The 20,237-nt window shown below is 41.5% G+C and overlaps 1 protein-coding gene across 1 annotated transcript in view; it reads left to right on the plus strand.

Annotated features, from left to right (window-relative positions):
• The first annotated feature begins 208 nt into the window (after positions 1-208).
• The window catches only part of IARS2 (isoleucyl-tRNA synthetase 2, mitochondrial), a 72,207-nt gene continuing 52,178 nt past the window's right edge, over positions 209-20,237 (plus strand). The window contains exons 1-2 of the mRNA XM_005540889.4: positions 209-585; positions 2,303-2,425. Of these exons, the coding sequence (XP_005540946.3) occupies positions 319-585; positions 2,303-2,425 (390 nt within the window). The 5' untranslated portion in view covers positions 209-318. The remainder of the gene's footprint in view (positions 586-2,302; positions 2,426-20,237) is intronic.

The raw sequence follows: 20,237 nt of genomic DNA on the forward strand, positions 1-20,237 counted from the left end.
AATATATATATTTTAAAAAAGCAGGGCACAGTGATTGGACTATGAGCCCCATCTTTCCCCGCCCCCGTGAATCTGAGCCCGCCCCTCGGCGGCTGCAAGGAGGACCCGGAGGTGGCTCAGTCTCCGCGGACTCCGGGAAGGCGGTGTCCGCCGCCCCGCCCCTCCCCGCCGCTCCGCCCCTCCCCGCCGCTCCCTTCCCGCCCCTTCCGTTCCCCGGGCGCGTGCGCCCTCTTATTCGGCTCTCCTAGGTTTCCTGGGGTCCTGCCCCTTTGAGCTGGGGCGGGAGCAGAGGACCCCGCGCTCAGGGGTTGCCAGACAATGCGTTGGGGGCTGCGCCCTCGCGGGCCGGAGGCGGCCGCCCTGGCCACTGCCCGAAGTTTGTGGGGGACGCCCCGCCTTCCCTGCAGCCCTGGATGGCAAGGGGCGACGAAGAGACTTCTGGTGCGGTCGGTCTCCGGGGCCAGTAACCACCAGCCGAACTCGAATACTGGCAGATACCGGGACACGGTGCTGCTGCCGCAGACCAGCTTCCCCATGAAGCTGCTGGGCCGCCAGCAGCCGGACAAGGAGCTGGAGATCCAGCAGGTACGGGCCCCGTCTCGGCGGAGGGCCTCCGGAGAGACCCGATCCGGCCGTGGGCACAGGGCGCTCGGCAGGAGCCACACCTCTGTGCTCCACGCGGGTGCGGGTGGGCGGGGGTGTGACCAGATCGGCGGCATTCATCTGCTTCGCACAGATTTTGTGGGCTGAAAACCTAAGTGAAGAAATCTCTAGATGAATCCCTCCTTTGTAGCAGGTTCCGGAGCGGGAAATTAAGGGGTCACTAGTGATGCCCAGATACCAGCATGTATCGCACGTACGTCCCATTTCTGTCGTAAGCAAAAAAGATCGACTTAGGGCACTTTTCCAGTGCCTTGTAAAAAGCAAATTCACATGTCCACATGTAAATAAAAACCCAGGCTGGGCGCGGTAGCTCACGCCTGTAATCCCAGCACTTTGAAAGGCCAAGGCAGGAGAATCTCTTGAGCCAAGAGTTCGAGACCATATTGGCTGGACAGCCTCACCGCCCCCATCCTTAAAAAAAACCTTAAAAACCTCAATTATGATGAATGAAGGGGAAGTTGAAGCCCACTTTTTGGATCTTTTAGATCTCTAGTTGGAATTATGACTCGTTTGAAATATATAGTAGCAGTACTTCCTCTGCTGAATCCCCTTTTTAGACTATGTGTCTGTATGTGTCTGTCTCCTGTTTTAGATTGAGCTTTTTTTTTTTTCCGGAGACAGAGTCTTGCTCTCTCGCCCAGGCCAGAGTACAATGGCGCGATCTCGGCTCACTACAACCCCCGCCTCCCGGGTTCAAGCGATTCTCCTGCCTTAGCCTCCCGAGTCACTGGGATTACAGGTGCGCACCACCACTCCCGGCTAATTTTTATATTTTTAGTAGAGATGGGGTTTCACCATGTTGGCCAGAGTGGTCTCGAATTCCTGACCTCAAGTGATCCTCCCGCCTCGGCCTCCCAAAGTGCTGGGATTACAGGCGTGAGCCACTGTGCCCAGCCTAGACTGAACTTTCTAAGGGCAGAGATTCCTCTTGTTAGTTTCTGTAATTCTAGTCTTTAAAAATCCCTGATATTCTTGGAATATTGGTTAGGTAAATATACTTAGCCTAAATATTCTGACAGTTATAAGAGTTCATCTAATTTTTTAAAGGCTTTTTAGTACCTTCTGTATGCCAGAAAGAGTGACAGTTTCAAATGTTTTCTCGTTTAATTTTCACACCAGCCCTGTACGATGGATATTAACACTTTTTTTTTTCAGATGAGAAAGCAGACCCGTAAGTGCACAGTAACTTGGCCAAGATCACAGCAAGTGAGGGAAGGGAACTGAGACTGCCATGCACGTTGTTCCCAGATTTGGGGAGTGGCAAGCATTGCAGCCAAAGAATAGCAAGAATATGTGTGTCGGGAATCTGCAGGTCCTTCAACATGGCGGGGATGAGGAGTGAAGCCTGGGAAGTGATGAGAGAATGCACGAGAACTTAGTGGAACTAAACCTTTGTGGGGTCCTGCATATCATATAGAGTTTAGACTTCAATCTGAGGTGTATGGGGAAACTACTGAAAGATTTTAAGAGATGTGTACTTAGACACGCATTTCAGAAACCTCACCTTGTGTTTCAGAGTTCAGTAGATTGGAATGGAATGGATTGGAATGGAAATAAGCAAGTGTTGGCTGTTATTTATGGTTAGACTCAGGAGTATGTATTTATATGATGTTTAGATATCGTTGTTCTTTTTAAACAGAAATGTGGATTTTCAGAACTTTATTCATGGCAAAGAGAAAGAAAAGTAAAGACAGAATTTTGCCTTCATGATGGACCTCCTTATGCAAATGGTGACCCTCATGTTGGACATGCTTTAAATAAGGTAACTGTAATTTAGGTTATGACACTTAAAAGAAAGTGTTTATGTAAATACTCTTTATAAAAGTGTATTCTAATTATATGATAATTATGTAAATTTACATTTGCACATAAAACTAAAACATTTTCATAGAAAGCAGTATACAATTTCAGTACTGCATGAAAAAAGCATTGGTGGTATTTGCTTTGAGCTTGATGTTATATTAGTAAACATCATCTTATTCAGTACATAATTATTGTGCGAGACATTGTTCTAGATTCCAGGAATTTGGTCACTGAATGGGTCAATAGTGCTATTAGAGACCAGGCGCAGTGGCTTACGCCTGTAATCCCAGCACTTTGGAAAGCTGAGGTGGGTGGATCACTTGAGGTCAGGAGTTCGAGACCAGCCTGGCCAACATGAGAAAACCCTGTCTCTACTAAAAATACAAAAATTAGCTGGGTTTGGTTGTGCATGCCTGTAATCCTAGCTACTCAGGAGGCTAAGGCAGGAGAATCATTTGAACCCCAGAGCGGGGGAATGGAAATTGTAGTGAGCTGAGTTCATGCCACTGCACTCCATCCTGGGTGACAGAGCGAGCCTGTCTCAAAGTAAAAACAAAAAAAAAAACACAAACTGCTATTAGAGTAGTATACATTGCATGTTATGCCGTAAATTATATTGAAAACTTCTGAAACATTTGAGACGTGTTATACATCTTGCATATTTCTCAGTATTAGTGACCTCCACAGAAGCCAAACTATGCTCTACTGCTTTATAGTTCACTTTCGAATTTTTAGACATATTATATCAGATGGTAAAAATAAGCATTTACTTCTTTCAGTGGACAAAACTGATGTGCTTGATTTTATTTTGGTACATGCTATTTGATATCAATTTCATTAAAATTTTATTTTTGTTAAACTTGATATTTGAGCTGTAGATTTAAATGAAATTTTAAGAATACAGCTATCTTGTACATCTTACTCAGTTTTCCCCAATGATGACATCTTGCAAAACTATAGTATATTACAACTAGGGTATTAACATTGATACAGTTAAGATGCTGAACTTTACTATATGAATCCCTCATGTTGCCCTTTTATAACCAAGTCATCTTCCTTTTGTTGCACCCACCCTTGAATTCCTTTCAACTACGAATATATTCTCCATTTCTATATTTTTGTTATTTCAAGAATACTATGCAAATGAAAACATAGTTTATAACCTTTTGGGATTGACTTTTTTTCACTCAGCATGAATCCCTTGAGAGTCATCCAAGCTTTTTAGTAGTTTTATTTTTTCATTGCTGAGTGGTATTCTATGGTGTGGATGTATCACAGTTTGTTTACCCATGAACCTGTTGAAGTACAACTGGGTTGTTTACAGTTTCTGGCTATTATGAATAAAGGTGCTAAAAACATTCATGTACAGGTTTTATGTGAATGTAATTTTTTTTTTTTTTTTTGAAACAGGCTCTTTCTCTCACCCAGGCTGGAATGCAGTGGCGCAATCACAGCTCACTGCAGCCTCAACCACCTGGGCTCAAGCAATCCTCTCATCTCAGCCTCCCAAGTAGCTGAGATCACAGGTGTAGGCCAGCATGCCTGGCTAATTTTTATATTTTTTGTAGAGATAGCATTTTGCCATGTTGCTCAGGTGGGTCTTGAACTCCTGGACTCAAGCAGTTCACCTGCTTCAGCCTCCCAAAGTGCTGGGATTACAAGTGTGAGCCATTGTGCCTGGCTGTGAATTTTCATTTCTCTGGGATAAATGCCCAAGATTGCAGTTCCTGGGTTGTATGGTAGTTGCATGTTTAGTTTTTTAAGAAAATGCCAGACTGGTTTCCAGAATGGCTGTACTGTTTTATATTTTTCTTTTCTTTTCTTTTCTTTTTTTGAAATGGAGTCTTCCTCTTTTGCCCAGGCTGGAGTGCAGGGGTACAATCTTGGTTCACTGCAACCTTCGGCTCCCAGGTTCAAGTGATTCTTCTGCTTCCGTCTCCCAAGTAGCTGGGATTACAGGTGTCCGCCACTATGCCTGGCTAATTTTTGTATTTTTAGTAGAGATGGGTTTTGCCATGTTGGCCAGGCCGGTGTTGAACTCTTGACCTCGAGTGAGTCACCTGCTTCTGCCTCCCAAAGTGCTGGGGTTACAGGTGTGAGCCACCATGCTCAGCCCCATTTCACATGCTTATTTAGCAGTGTATGAATGATCTGGTTTCTCTGCATTCCTGCTAGCATTTGGGTGTTGTGACTATTTTAAATTTTAGCCATTCTAACAGGTATGTAGTGATGTCTCATTTTGCTTTTAATTTGCATTTTCATATTGGCTAATGATGTTGTAAGCCTTTCCATATATTCATTTGCCATGGGTTGAATCTCTTTGGTGAAATGTCCCTTTATGTCTTTTGTCCATTTCTTAATTGGATTTTTTTTCTTTTTACTGTTAAGTTTTGAGAGTTCTTTATATATTCTAGGTAATAAACGTTTTTTCAGATACGTGATTTGCAACTATTTTCTCTCAATCTGTAGTTTTTCTTTTCAATCTTTTATCAGGGTCTGTTGCATAGTAAAATTTTTTAATTTTGATGAAGTTCAATTACCCTAGAGCCTGAAGATTTTCTCATACATTTTTTTATTGTGTATATAGATATATTTTTTTTGTTTTTTAGACGGAGTCTTGCTCTGTCACCCCGGCTGGAGAGCAGGGGCACTATCTCGCTCACTGCAAGCTCTGCCTCCCAGGTTCACACCATTCTCTTGCCTCAGCCTCCCCAGCAGCTGAGACTACAGGCGCACGCCGCTATGCCCAGCTAATTTTTTGTATTTTTAGTAGAGACGAGATTTCACTGTGTTAGCCAGGATGGTCTTGATCTCCTGACCTCGTGATCCACCCGCCTCGGCCTCTCAAAGTGTTAGGATTACAGGTGAACCACTGCGCCTGGCCTTTCTCATATATTTTTTCTAAACGTTTTACATTTTATATTTAAGTCTGTGATCCATTTTGAGTTAATTGTTTTATAATGTGTAAGACTTAGGTCATGGTTTATTTTTTTCCCATATGGATGTCTGGTTGGTTTGGTATCATTTGTTGAAAAGGCTGTCTTTCCACAATGAATTGCTTTTGTACCACGTCAGAAATTAGTTGGGCATATTTGTGTGGATTTATTTCTGGATGCTCTGTTCTGTTCCATTGATCTATGTGTCCATTTCTTTGTGAATACCACGGTTTTGATTATTGTAGCTACAGAATAAGTATTGAAATTGGGTAGACTGATTCCTCTTATATTATTCCTTTTCAAAATTGCTTTAGCTGTTTTAGTTCCTTTGCTTTTCTATATAAATTTTGAAATAATCTTTTCTGTTGCCACACACACAAAAACTTTTGCTGGGATTTTTATAGGGATATATTAAAACCCATATGTTAGTTTGCGGGGAGTTGACATCTTTATTATGTTGACTCTTCCAATCTATGAACGTGGTATATCTTTCTGTTTATTTAGGTCTTTGATTCTTTCATCAGTGTTTTGTAATTTCAGCATATAATCTGGTAACATGTTTTCTGTTTCTTTTTTTTAAGTGATTGTAAATGATATTATACAGGTTGAACATTCCTAATCTGAAAATTTGAAATCTGAAGTACTACAAAATTAGAAACTTTTTGAGCACTGACATGATGCCACAAGTGGAAAATTTTATACCTGACCTCACATGACAGATGCAGTGAATACTGTTTCATGCACAGAATTGTTTAAAATATTATATAAAATTACCTTTAGGCTATGTGCATAAGGTATTTATGACACATAAGTGAATTTCATGTGTAGAGTTGGGTCCCGTGCCCAAGATATCGTATTATGTATGTGCAAATATTCTAAAGTCTGAAAAACTCCCAAATCTGGAACATTCTAGTCCCAAGCATTTTGGAGAAGGGTACTCAACCTGTATTTTAAATTTTTATGTGTATATGTTCATGGCTAGTATGTAAAATATAATTTTAAATGTTTATTTTTTATCCTGTGACCTTCTTGAATATCTTTTTTGTTTCTCTATTTCTTCTTTACTGCTTTCTTTTACATTGAGTGAATATTTTGTAACGAAGCATATAAGTTTATTTTTTATTTTTTTTTAGAGACACTGTCTTATTTTGTCTCCTAGACTGGAGTCTGGTCATGTGATTATAGCTCACTGCAGCCTTGAACTCTTGGACTCAGGCATTCCTCCTGCCTCAATCTCCTAAGTAGCTGGGACAACAGGCACACACCTCCACACTTGGCTAGTTTCTTTTATTTATTGTAGAGATAGGGTTTTGTTACATCGCCCAGGCTGGTATCAAACTCCTAGCCTCAAGTGATCCTCCTGCTTCAGCCTCCCAAAGTATCATGATTATAGGTGTGAGCCACTATGCCCAGCTGCATTTACATTTCTTTAATGAATTTTTTAGATGTCTTTAATGACATTTTTAGTGTGTTTTTTGAGATAGTTTATTAGTGGTTGCCCTAGAGCTTACCATGTACATTTTAACAGAATCAGCTTCAGGTTTATGCTGGCTTAGTTTAAGTAAAATATAGAAATGTTACTCATATTCTCTTTTCTCCCTTCTTGTGGTTTTGTTGTTATGCATATTACATCTGTTTATGTTACAAACCTTGCATTACGTTGTTATAATTATTACTTTGCCTTTTTTTTTGAGATGGAGTCTCGCTGTGTTGCACAGGCTGGAGTGTAGTGGCGCGGTCTTGGTTCACTGCAACCTCTGCCTTCCAGGCTCGAGCGATTCTCCTGCCTCTGCCTCCCGAGTAGTTGGGATTACAGGCGCCCACCACCACACCTGCCTAATTTTTTTGTGTATATATATTTTTTAATGGATATGGGGTTTTGCCATGTTGGTCAGGCTGGTCTCAAACTCCTGACCTCAGGTGATCACCCGCCTTGGCCTCCCAAAGTGCTGGGATTACAGGTGTGAGCCACTAGGCCCAGCCTCCTTTGACTTTTACATCAGTTAAAAAAGTAGAAAAAATGCACTTATTACTGTTATTTATAATTACTTAATTACCTTTACTGATCCTTTTTGTTTGTTTCTGTGGATTTGAATTACCACCTGTCGTCCTTTCCTTTTAGCCTAGAGAACTTCCTTTTATATTTCTTGTGAAGTGGGCCTGCTAGCAACAAATTCTCTCTCTTTTATTTTTTAAATATAGGAATGGCTTTATTTTTCTTTCATTTTCGAAAGATAACTTTGGTAGATATCAAATTCTTGGTTGATAGGTTTTTTTTTTCCTTTGAGCACATTGAATGTGTTATCCCATTACTTTCTGCCCTCCCTTGTTTTTCCTGAGAAGTCAGCTGCTAGTTTTATTAGGCTTCCCTTGTAGGTAATGATAACTTTTTCTCTTGTGGCTTTCAAGATTTTCTCTTTGTCTCTAACTTCTACCTTTTTACTGTGATGTCTTTTTTTGATCTCTTTGTGTTTTTTTCCTTCTTGGAGTTCATTGAACTTTCTGGATGTATGGGTTGGTATTGGTGTTCTTCAATATATTTGAGACATTTCCTTTTTTTTTTTTTTTTGAGACGGAGTCTCGCTCTGTCGCCAGGGCTGGGGTGCAGTGGCTGGATCTCAGCTCACTGCAAGCTCCGCCTCCCGGGTTTACGCCGTTCTCCTGCCTCAGCCTCCCGAGTAGCTGGGACTACAAGCGCCCACCACCTCTCCTGGCTAGTTTTTTGTATTTTTTAGTAGAGACGGGGTTTCACCATGTTAGCCAGGATGGTCTCGATCTCCTGACCTCATGATCCGCCCATCTCGGCCTCCCAAAGTGCTGGGATTACAGGTTTGAGCCACCGTGCCCGGCCGAGAAATTTTCAGTTATTGTTTCTTTGGATATTTTTCTGCCTGTGCTTCTCTCCTTTCCTCTGAAACTCTCATTATGCATTTGTTGGTATGCTGAATGGTGTGTGTAATGATGGCTCTGAGGCTCTGTTTAGTTTTGTTATTTTTCTTTGGATTATACAATCTTTATTGATCTATCTTTAAGTTTATTTTTTCTTCTGCTAGTTTATATCTACTGTTGAACCGCTCCACTGAATTTTTAATTTTGGGTCTTCTTTTAAAAAACATCTATTTCTTTCTTTCTTTCTTTCTTTCTTTTTTTTTGAGATGGAGTTTTGCCCTTGTTGCCCAGGCTGGAGTGCAGTGGCACAATCTCGGCTCACTCCAACCTCCGCCTCCCACGTTCAAGCAATTCTCCTGCCTCAACCTCCCAAGTAGCTGGGATTACAAGTGCCCGCCACCATGCCTGGCTAATTTATGTATTTAGTAGAGACAGGGTTTCACCATGTTAGTCAGGCTGGTCTCGAACTCCTGACCTCAGGTGGTCCACCCACCTCAGCCTCCCAAAGTGCTGAGATCACAGGTATGCACCACTGCCTGGCAAAATATCTATTTCTTTAGTGATATTCTCTGTTAGATGTGACATTATCATCATACCTTCCTTTACCTCTTTAATCATGGATTCTGTTAGTTCTTTGAACATTTATGTCACTTTTGCAGTCTTTTTCTGTCACATTTGACATCTGATTACTTTTATAGGTAGTTTCTATTTTCTGCTTTCTTTCCCAGTGTGTGCATCATACTTTGTATTTCTTTGTATGTCTTGTAATTTTTTTTGTTGGAAACTGGGCATTTTTGATGTAGTAAACGAATAATGGCCTCTAGCACCTCTGGGAGCTTGTAATTGTTATTTACTTGTGACCGACTGGATTATTTTCTTGAAGTTTGTTTTTGCCGCCTCCCATTCTTCCCTTGTGTTAAGCCTCTGATTCTTAGGGAGGCATAGCTTTGGGTATGTCCATAGTCACCCTGGGATGACAGTGATTTTGGCAGAGCTCCTATCCTGTCTTTCCCTGACAACACCGATTTATGTAGCTGTGAGATTTTCCGGCTCTTGACTCTATTGTTTTCAATAATTCCCTGGGGCATAAATTGCTCTGTAGACTAATCTAATCAAAGTGGAGGTCTTTTGAAGGATTTGTTCTTAATGTCAGTGTCTGATATTTGTTCTGATCGCAAGAGGACTTGTCTCAGCTGTTTCTCCCCCTGGTTCTCTCCTCCAAGCTGTGTGGCCTATAGTTTAGCCTGTATCATCTTGAACCTGTGGATCTTCTAAACTGCCTTTTCCTATAGCCTTTACTGTTTCTGAGAGCCCCATTAGGCCTGAACTTCTCAATGCTCTATTAATGGGAAGAGTTTGGGAACTATCCATTTTACTGCCTGCTTCTCTTCCAGCCCGGCAACATCTTCCAGTCAGGTCTCTGGAGTAGGAACCACTGTACATGTCTGTGAGGGATACCCCCACTTTAGGAGTCAGATGTTCATGGGGTGGGCAGTACCATAAGGTCCTCTTAAGCAGCCTCTCCTGGTATGGAACCACCATCTTATGAGTGAGGACAAGGGTAATCAGACTCCCAGTATTCCCAGCAGACCTACACTCTTCTGTGAGTGGGGGCTGAGTGAAGAAAGGGAGCTTCTGCCTCTTGACTACACTTGCCCAGAACTTAGCCTCAGCAATAGGTAGCTGGGAAAGGATGAGACATTTTGATGTCCTGCCCTTCCTGGGAAAGGTAGCCCTTGACTGGGAGCTGGGAAAATAGGGATCCTCGTGTTCTAGGCTGCAGCAGTATTGGGGGGAGTAGTCTTGGCCTCCTTGAACTAACTGGTAGTGAGGAGAAGGGAGTGGTCTTAGGTCAAACACCATAGACGCTCACTTTTCTTACCTAGTTTTGAAGATTTGTCTTATATAGATGTTTCTGCGTTTGGTATCTATCTTTAGGATCAATTCCAGGGGCTTCAAATGGTTGTTTTTAAAGATAATTTTTACCAATTTTACTAGGAAACAGATGCACATAACTCCTCATGCTATCATTCCTGAAGTCAGACTTTGTTTCATTGTTTTTTTTTTTCTTCTGTTTTTAATTTCACTGATTTCTGCTTCTTTATTTATTTTTATTTTATTTATTTATTTATTTTTGAGACAGAGTCTTGCTCTGTCGCCTGGGCTGGAGTGCAGTGGCGCAATCTTGGCTCACTGCAACTTCTGCCTCCTGGGTTCAAGTGATTCTCATGCCTCAGCCTCACGAATAGCTGGGACTACAGCCGTTTTTAAAATTTTCCTTGAGGACAGGTGCAGTGGCTCATGCCTGTATTCTCAGCACTTTGTGAGGCCGAGGCAGGCAGATCATTTGAGGCCAGGAGTTCGAGACCAGCCTGGGCAACATGGTGAAGCCCTGTATCTACTGAAAATACAAAAATTAGCTGGGCATGGTGGCACGCGCCTGTAGTGTCAGCCACTTGGGAAGCTGAGGTGGGAGAATCACCTGAGCCTGGGCAGTCAAAAGCTGCAATGAGCCACGATCGCATTACTGCACTCCAGACTGGCGACAGAGCGAGACCCTGTTTCAACAACTAAAACAAAAATTTTCCTTGAGAATTCCTCTCTGATTCGTGATTTTTTCACATGTGTGCTGTTTATAGGTTTTTATTTATTTATTTATTTTTAATTTTTTGCAGAGACAAGTTCTTGCTATATTAACCAGGCTGGTCTCAAACTCCCAGCCTCAAGTAATCCTCTTGCCCTTGACCTCACAAATTTTGGGATTACAGGTGTGAGCCGCTGTGTCTGGCCTCACATGTGAGTTGTTTAGTTTTTAGGTGTTTAAAGATCTTTCTGTTATATTTCGTTTATTCATTTATATTTGAATCCATTATGGATGAAGAGCATATTCTATGATTTCAGTTCATTTTTTTTTTTTTTGAGACGGAGTCTTGCACTGTCGCCTGGGCTGGAGTGCAGTGGCGTGATCTCGGCTCACCACAACCTCTGCGTCCTGGATCCTGCCTCAGCCTCTGGAATAGCTGGGATTACAGGTGTGCGCCACCACGCCTGGCTAATTTTGTATTTTTAGTAGAGACAGGGTTTCTCCATGTTGGTCAGGCTGGTCTTGAACTCCCGACCTCAGATGATTTGCCCACCTCGTCCTCTCAAAGTGGTGAGATTACAGGCATGAGCCACTGCACCTGGCCTGATTTAAAAATTTTTTTAATTTGTTGAGTTTTATTTTTAGGGCCCAAGATATGGTTTATTGTAGTTTTTGCTTTGTTGACACATAATAGAAATGTACATTTTCTTTTGTTGGGTGTAGTCGTTTGTAATGCTCTTTACATCCTGTTGGTTAATGTATTGTTGAGTTCATATATAACCTTGCTGATTTTTGGTTTAGGTCTATCAGTTGTTGAGAGAATTAAAGTCTCTACTTATAATTGTGCATTGTCTGTTTCTTCTTTAAGTTCTGTAAGTTTTTGCTTTACGTATTTTACACCTCTGGTTTTTGGTGCATACATATTTAGGATTGCTATGTTTTCTTTGTGGATTGAACCTTTTATCATTATGTAGTTCTCTGTCTCTGGTAATTTTCTTTGTTCTCAAGTCTTTCACGGATCATGACAGTCTTGACTTCCCGAGCACAAACAATCTTCCTGCGTCAACCCCCCAAGTAGTTGGGACTACAAGTGCATGCCACCACACCTGGCTAATATTTGTATTTTTTTTGTAGAGACAGGGTTTTGCCACATTACCCAGGCTGGTCTTGAACTCCTAAGCTCAAGTGATCTGCTCACCTTGGCCTCCCAAAATGCTGGTCTTACAGGAGTGAGCCACGGCGCCTGGCCTGAAGTCTGTTGTGTCTGATACTAGTAGAGCACATGCTTTTTGTTTTAAAATTGTTTGCATGATTTGTCTTTCTGTATCCTTTTTCTTTCAACTTGCCTGTATTGTTATATTAAAAGTGGTTTTTTTTTTTTTTTTTTTTGGTGGATAGCATATAATAGGGTCATATTTTTAAAGTTGATGCTACCAGTTTCTATATACATATATATTTTTTCTTTTTTTTTTTTTTTTGAGACGGAGTCTCACTCTGTCGCCCAGGCTGGAGTGCAGTGGCGCCGTCTCACTCACTGCAACCTTAGCCTCCCAGGTTCAAGTGATTCTTCTGCCTCAGCCTCCTGAGTAGCTGGGATGACAGGCACCCGCCACCACACCCGGCTAATTTTTTTTGTATTTTTAGTAGAGACGGGGTTTCACCATGTTAGCCAGGATGGTCTTGATCTCCTGACCTCGTGATCTGCCCACCTCAGCCTTCCAAAGTGCTAGGATTACAGGCATGAGCCACCGTGCCTGGCCACCAGTTTCTATATTTTAATTGGCTTGTTTAGGCTGCTTACACTTAACGTAATTATTGATAATATTAAGGCTTAAGGCTACCATTTAATTTTTTTGTTTTCTGTTTTTTCTGTTTTTTTGTTTTTCCATCTGCTTTTTCTTGTCTTTCTATGGGTTACTTGAACTTTTTTTTAATATTACATTTTGATTTACCTATATAGTTTATGAGCGTATTTTTTTTAGCTCTTTTAGTGGTTGATATATTTCATATGTGTGTGTATATATGTGTATTATAGATACCTGTGTATGTTATCACACATGCATATGTATACACATATACATATATACATATACATATATGTCATGTGTATCATGTTTATGTGTATATATCATATATTTGAATACATTTATCACAGTCTACTGGTATTACTATTTCACCATTTCAAGTGAAGTATAGAAGAATGTGTCCTTTTATATCCCTTTACCCATCCCTGTTTGTGATTTGGTTTACATATTTCCTCTACATGCATTTCTGTCCACATAAGACAGTGTTTGACAGTTATTTTTTCAACTGTGAAACATAATTTGTGATACGACTAAACAAAGTTTTTATATTTACCCATATTTTTGCTTACTGTTTTTTAGTCCTTCCTGATGTTCCAGGTCCTGCTTTATTTTTTTTTTCTTGTTTTTCCCCTTTAGGAAATTTGCTTTAGCCATTCTTTTAGTGTAAATCTGCTGATCACAAATCTATTTCCTTTATCTGAGAATGTCTTGATTTCTCTTTCATTCTTGAAGTATGTTTTTGTTGTCTGTAGCATTCGGGATTGATGATTCTTCTTTTTCAGCACTTGAAAAGTACTGTGCCACTTCCTTCTGGCCTCCGTGTTTTCTGATAAGAAATCTACTGTCATTTGAATTACTTTCCCCTTATAGGTAAGAGGCCATTTTTCTGTGACCGCTTTCAAGATACTTTGTCTTTCATTTCCAGAAGTTTAATTATGATATACTTTGGCATGGATTTCTTTGAATTTAGCCTGTTTGGAGTTTGTTCAGCTTTTTGAATTTATAGGTTTATATCTCCTGTTAAATCTGGGATTTTTGGGCTATTATTTATTCTGTATTTTCTCAACTCTGAAAAAGTCTTCTTTCAGAACACCCATAATATGAATGTTAGATCTTTTGCTATAGGACCACAGGTTCCTGATTTGTTTTGTTTTGTTTTTGTTTTTGTTTTTTCCAGTCTGTTTTATCTCCGCCTTTTTTTTTTTTCTTTGAGACAGTGTCTCACCCTGTCACCCAGGCTGGAGTGCGGTGGTGCGATCTAGGCTCACTTCAACATCCGCCTTCTGGGTTCAAGTGATTTTCCTGCCTTAGCCGCCTCCTGAGTCACTGGGATTACCAGCGTGTGCCACCACCCCTGGCTAATTTTTTGTAACTTTAGTAGAGATGAGGTTTCACCATGTTGGCCAGGCTGTCCTCAAACTCCTGACCTCATGATCCACCCGCCTCGGCCTCCCAAAGTGCTGAGATTACAGGCATGAGCCACCGTGGCTGGCCTTTTCCCTGCTTTTTAGACTGGGTAATTTCTATTCATCTATCTTAAATTTCAGTGGTTCTTTCCATTGTCCCCTCCATTTCATATTTGAGCCTACTCACTGAGCTTTTTATTTTCACTATTTTTCATTTATAAAAATTTTCATTTAATTTTTCTTGGTATCTGCTATTTCTTTGCTGAAACTTTGTTTCTTTGCTTAGGCTTTCTACTCTTTCATGTTTTTCAAGTGTGTTTTTATCATGGCTGCTTTACAGTGTTTGTCAGCTAAGGCTAACTTGCCTGTCATCTCAATGTTGATTATCCATTGGTTGTCTTTTTTCACGTAGTTTCAAATCCTCCTGGTTCTTAGTATGATGAGTGGTTCTTTTAGTTGAAACATTTTGTGTATTGTGAGATTCTGAAGCTTATTTAAATGTTCTGTGTTAGCTGGCTTCTCTGACCCCGCTATGACAGTAGACAGGGATCACTGCCTGGCTACAGCTGGTGGATACAGAAGTCTGGACTCTCCACTCAGCCTTTCTTGACACTGAAGAAGGGGGCTTCTCATTGCTACAGGGGTTCCGCCTCCCCCTAGGCTTTCCCTGATACCATCCTGGCTAGAAGGTTTCAGTTAGTGTGCCTTGTTGCTGCATTCTGCCCGACCTCTGCTGACACCTTGGCAGGAGTAGACTGGTATTCTCTCCACTGGGCAGTGGTGAAAGTCCTGACTCTGCATTCATCCTCCTCTGACACCACCCATTGGAAACAGGGAGGGATGCCTCCTCATTGCTCTGTGGGAGTGGAAGTCCAGGCTCCCCGCCGGGTCTTCACTGACACTGCAGAGGTGTTCTCATTACTACCCGGTGGGAATGAAATCTTCACTCCCTACTTGGCTTTCTTGTACCACCCTGGTGGAGGAGAAGGGGTTAGGGTGCCTTGTGATACATTGCTGAGGATAGATGTCTAGGCTTCCCTCTCCGCTTTTGTTCAAAGGGGTGTGGGTGAGGCTGCATTTCTTCTGTGGTAGTTGGTTAGAGCAGAGTGAGAGCTGTCGTTTTAGTTTCCTGTCTTGCTAGGTTCCCCTCTCCTGTTTTTTGTTTTGTTTTGTTTTGGGGTTGTTGTTGTTCTTTTGGCCCAGAGAGAACAGGCTTTTGTTTTGGCTTCTTTTGATCTGTACCTGTTGTTGTTTCCAGGTGGCTGGCTTCTTTAGCCTGTCTAGGGCATATGAGGCAAAAAGAAAACCCAGGAAGCTCGCCACTGTGTTGTTCCTGGGTCCTAAGGTCCTGAGACAGTCTTCTGCTTTTAGAGTCTTTTCTTTTTTTTTTTCTCAACCTCCGCCTCCCAGGTTCAAGCGCTTCTCCTGTCTTGGCCTCCCAAGTAGCTGGGACTATAGTTGTGTGCCCCCATGCCCAGCTAATTTTTGTATTTTTAGTAGAGACGGGGTTTCATCATGTTGACCAGGAGGGTCTCAATCTCTTGACCTCATGATCCACCCGCCTTGGCCTCCCAAAGTGCTGGGATTACAGGCATGAGCCACCGTGCCCAGCCTCTTTTAGAGTCTTTTTGTGCTATTTAAATATATAACATCCATGATTTTTAAAAATTATATTTAATTTTTTAGTCAATATATGATTCAGAATTTTTTTATAAAGAAAAAAATGATAAAATTATATTTAATTGAAGGAGTAGGGGAATGTATTTCTATTCCATCTTCCCAGAAGCAGAAAGTCTGTTTTGAACCTTTTTTTTTTTTTTTTTCCTGAGACAGAATTTCACTCTGTCACCCAGGCTGGAGTGCAGTGGGACCATATTGGCTCGCTGCAACCTCTGTCTCCTGGGTTCAGGCAATTCTCCTGCCTCAACCTCCTGAGTAGCTGGGATTACAGGCGCCCACTACCACTCCCAGCTGATTTTTTTATATTTTTAGTAGAGATGGGGTTTCACCATGTTGGCCAGGCTGGTCTCGAACTCTGTACCTCAGGTGATCCACCCACCTTGGCCTCCCAAAGTGCTGGGATTACAGGCGTGAGCTGCCACACCCGGCCTATTTTGAAACTTCTAAAAAAGTTAACTTTTTTTTTTTCTGATTATAAAGGTAGATTTGGAAAACACAAGAAAATTGAAAGAAGAAAATTAAAATTGGTCAGCACAGTGGCTTACACGTGTAATCCCAGCACTTTGGGAGACTGGGGTGGGTGGATTGCTTGAGCCCAGGAGTTTGAGACCAGCCTGGGCAACATGGTGAAACCCTGTTTCTACTAAACACATAAAAAATAGTGTACTAGCGTGCACCTGTAATCCCAGCTACTCGGCAGGCATGAGAATCGCCAAGATTGCGCCACTGCACTCCAGCCTGGGTGACAGAGCGAGACCCTGAGACCCTGTCTCAAAGAAAAAAACAAAATTAAAATTACTCTAATCCTACCAGCCAGACATAAGCACTATAAATAATTTAGGCTAGTTTCTTAGTATTTTTTAGAGACTGGGTCTCACTATATTGCTGAGGCTGGCACATTGAACTTGTGGGCTCAAGTGATTCTCTGGCCTCATCCTCCCGAGTGATTGGGACTCTTTAGTATTTTTATTTTTTATTTTTTATATACATATATTTTTTGAGACGGAGTCTCGCTCTGTCGCCCAGGCTGGAGTGCAGTGGTGCGATCCCAGCTCACTACAAGCACCACCTCCCAGGTTCACGCCGTTCTCCTGCCTCAGCCTCCTAAGTAGCTGGGACTACATGTGCCCGCCACTATGCCCGGCTAATTTTTTGTATTTTTAGTAGAGATGGGGTTTCACTGTGTTAGCCAGGATGGTCTTGATCTCCTGACCTCGTGATCCGCCTGCCTCGGCCTCCCAAAGTGCTGGGATTGCAGGTATGAGCCACCGCACCCAGTCTGGACTCCTTAGTATTTTTAATGTTAGAAAAAGTTGTGGGCCAGCCACAGTGGCTCATACCTGTAATACCAGCACTTTGGGAGGCCAAGGCGGGAGGATTGCCTGAGCCTAGGAGTTCGAGACCAGCCTGGGCAACATCGGGAGACCCTGTCCCTACAAAAAAATAAAAAAATATTAAACCAGATGTGGTGGCATGAGCCTGTGGTTCCAGCTACTTGGGAGGCTGAGGTGGAAGGATCACTTGGGTCTGGGAAGTGGAGGCTATAGTGAGTTGTGATCGTATCACTGCACTGTAGCTTGGTTGACAGAACAAGACCCTATCTCAAGAAAAAAAAAAGTTTATGTTGTTTTTGTGTCTTCCCTTTTCTCCTAAAGTTTTTATTTTATTTTATTTTATTTTTATTTTTTGAGATGGAGTCTCGCTCTGTCACCTAGGCTGGAGTGCAGTGGCGTGATCTCGGCTCACTGCAACCCCTGCCTCCTGGGTTTAAGCGATTCTCGTGCCTGAGCTTCCCGAGTAGCTGGGATTACAGGCCTACGCCACCACACTCAGCTAATTTTTGTATTTTCAGTAGAGACAGGGTTTTGCCACGTTGACCAGGCTGGTTTTGAACTCCTGACCTCAGGTGATCCACCTGCCTTGGCCTCCCAAAGTGCTGGGATTACAGGCGTGAGCCACTGTGCCCGGCCCTCCTAATGTTTTTAATATAAATAATTTCCCACATTGTTATACCTTACTTAGGTGTTTTAATGACTGTATAACAGTATGATATAATGAATATTTTACTACCTATAACTTTTTGAAAAATTCAGATTATTTCTTTGAGGTATATTACTACACAGAAATTACCAGATACTTAGTGCTAAACTGCTTTTCAATAGGTTATATCACTTTTTCTTTTTTTTTTTTTGAGATGGAGTCTTATTCTGTTGCCAGGCCGGAGTGCAGTGGCATGATCTCTGCTCACGGCAACCTCCTCCTCTCAGGCTCAAGCGATTCTCCTGCCTCAGCCTCCCAAGGAGCTGGGACTACAGGCGCAAGCCATCACGCCGGGCTAATTTTTGTATTGTTAATAGAGATGGGGTTTCACCATGTTGGCCAGGATGATCTCAATCTCTTGACCTTGTGATCCACCCACCTCGGCCTTCCAAAGTGCTGGAATTACAGGCATGAGTCACTGTGCCTGGCTGGTTATATCACTTTTAATACTACAACCAAACTTGAGAGACTTACCTTATTATATACAACTAACATTGAACATTATTGCTAACTTGAGTATATATTGCTAATTTGACAGGCCAAATGTAATATTTAAATGTTTTAATTTGCCTATCTGTGATTTCTGTGTGCTTTGATTTTCGCATTGATTTATGATGATAAATGTCTAATTCTTTATTTGGACTTTTTTGGGGTTGATGTCATAAGTTGAGTATCTAAATTGATTTTTTTTTCCAAACAGCAAATGTGTTCTTTCAGCACTATTCCATTGCTATGGTTCTCTGAGCCTTTTGTAGTCATACATATTAGATACATTTTAGGGCTATCTTTGTTCTGATAATTGAACTCTATTCTTTTGATGCTTTGGCTAGTTGAAATTTTGGAAATTTTGTTAGAAAAAGTGGCTGCGCTTTAGGTAAAAGAAATGTTAACTAACCTGTTTTAATCTTGAATTACAGTAGTAGCTCATTTTGGATGGCTACAGTGGGGCTTAAATACAGCTTGGTAATGAAGTACTATATAATCTTAAAAGGAATGAGGTAGATCTACATGCACTGACATAAAACATGTATTAAATGAGAGTAGAAAAATACGTTTTAAAACTGTATTATATTAGCATCTACTTTTATAAAAATTTTAAAAACTTAATTATTATTATTATTTTTTTGGAGACAGAGTCTCACTCTATCCCCCAAGCTGGAGTGCAGTGGCGTGATCTTAGCTCACTGCAACCTCCGGCTTCTGGGTTCAAGCGATTCTCATGCCTCAGCCTCCTGAGTAGCTGGGATTACAGGTGCCCACCACCACACCCAGCTAATTTTTATATTTTCAGTAGAGATGGGGTTTCACCTTGTTGGCCAGGCTGGTCTCGAACTCCTGACCTCAGGTGATCCACCCACCTCGACCTCCCAAAGTGCTGTGATTACAGGCATGAGCCACTGCACCCAGTCAATATTTATTATTGTTATTATTTTATTTTATTTATTTATTTTTGGGATGGAGTCTTACACTGTTGCCTGGACTGGAGTGCAATGGTACAATCTTGGCGTACTGCAACCTCCGCCTCCCGGATTCAAGCGATTCTTCTGCCTCAGCCTCCCAAGTAGCTGCAATTACAGGTGCCCGCCACCACGCCCAGCTAATTTTTTTGTATTTTTAGTAGAGATAGGGTTGCACCATGTTGGCCAGGCTGGTCTCGAACTCCTGACCTTGTGATCCGCATACCTTGGCCTCCCAAAGTGCTGGGATTACAGGCATGAGCCACTGTGCCCAGCCAATATTGATTATTTTTATAACACTTGAATTTTTTTTTTTCTTTTTTCTTTTTTTTTCCACAGAATCTCACTATCTTGCCCAGGCTAGCCTCAAACCCTGGGCTCAACAGTCTTTCTGCCCCAGCCTCCTGAGTAGCTGGGACTACAGGTGCATGCTCCTGTGCCAGGCTTGACATTTTTTGAAACAAGGAAGCTGTATTACTCTTGTAATCACAAACAACAAATATAAATACAAACAAAAAATGAGCTTAATAGCTAAAACGTACATCTGAAAAGTATATGGGTTTGAATATTTAAGAAAATTTAGAGAAAGATGAAGAATGACTTGCTGTACCAGAGAGGAATATACTACAGTATTGAAGCAGTCTAGTTCTGGTGCCGATGAATAAAACTAAATAGATTAGTCTGGCTTACTCTTGTCTAGTCCAATATACTCTTACTATTTACCACTTAGAAGCTTCAGCAGATACTATCTTTGCTTTAAAATTATTGCTGTTGTGTCTTTACCTCTATTTAAATTATGTAAGGCTCCTCATTTCTCTTATCCATTTTGCTTCTGGAACTTTCTGCTGCATGTATTCAAAGAGTAAAGACATTCATTTGAGAAAAATAATTATCTTTTCTTTTTTTTTTTTGAGATGGAGTTTCGCTCTGTCGCCCAGACTGGAGTGTGGTGGTGGCACAATCTCAGCTTACTG

Source organism: Macaca fascicularis, chromosome 1 (genome assembly GCF_037993035.2).
Source record: "Macaca fascicularis isolate 582-1 chromosome 1, T2T-MFA8v1.1".
Lineage (NCBI taxonomy): Eukaryota > Metazoa > Chordata > Mammalia > Primates > Cercopithecidae > Macaca > Macaca fascicularis.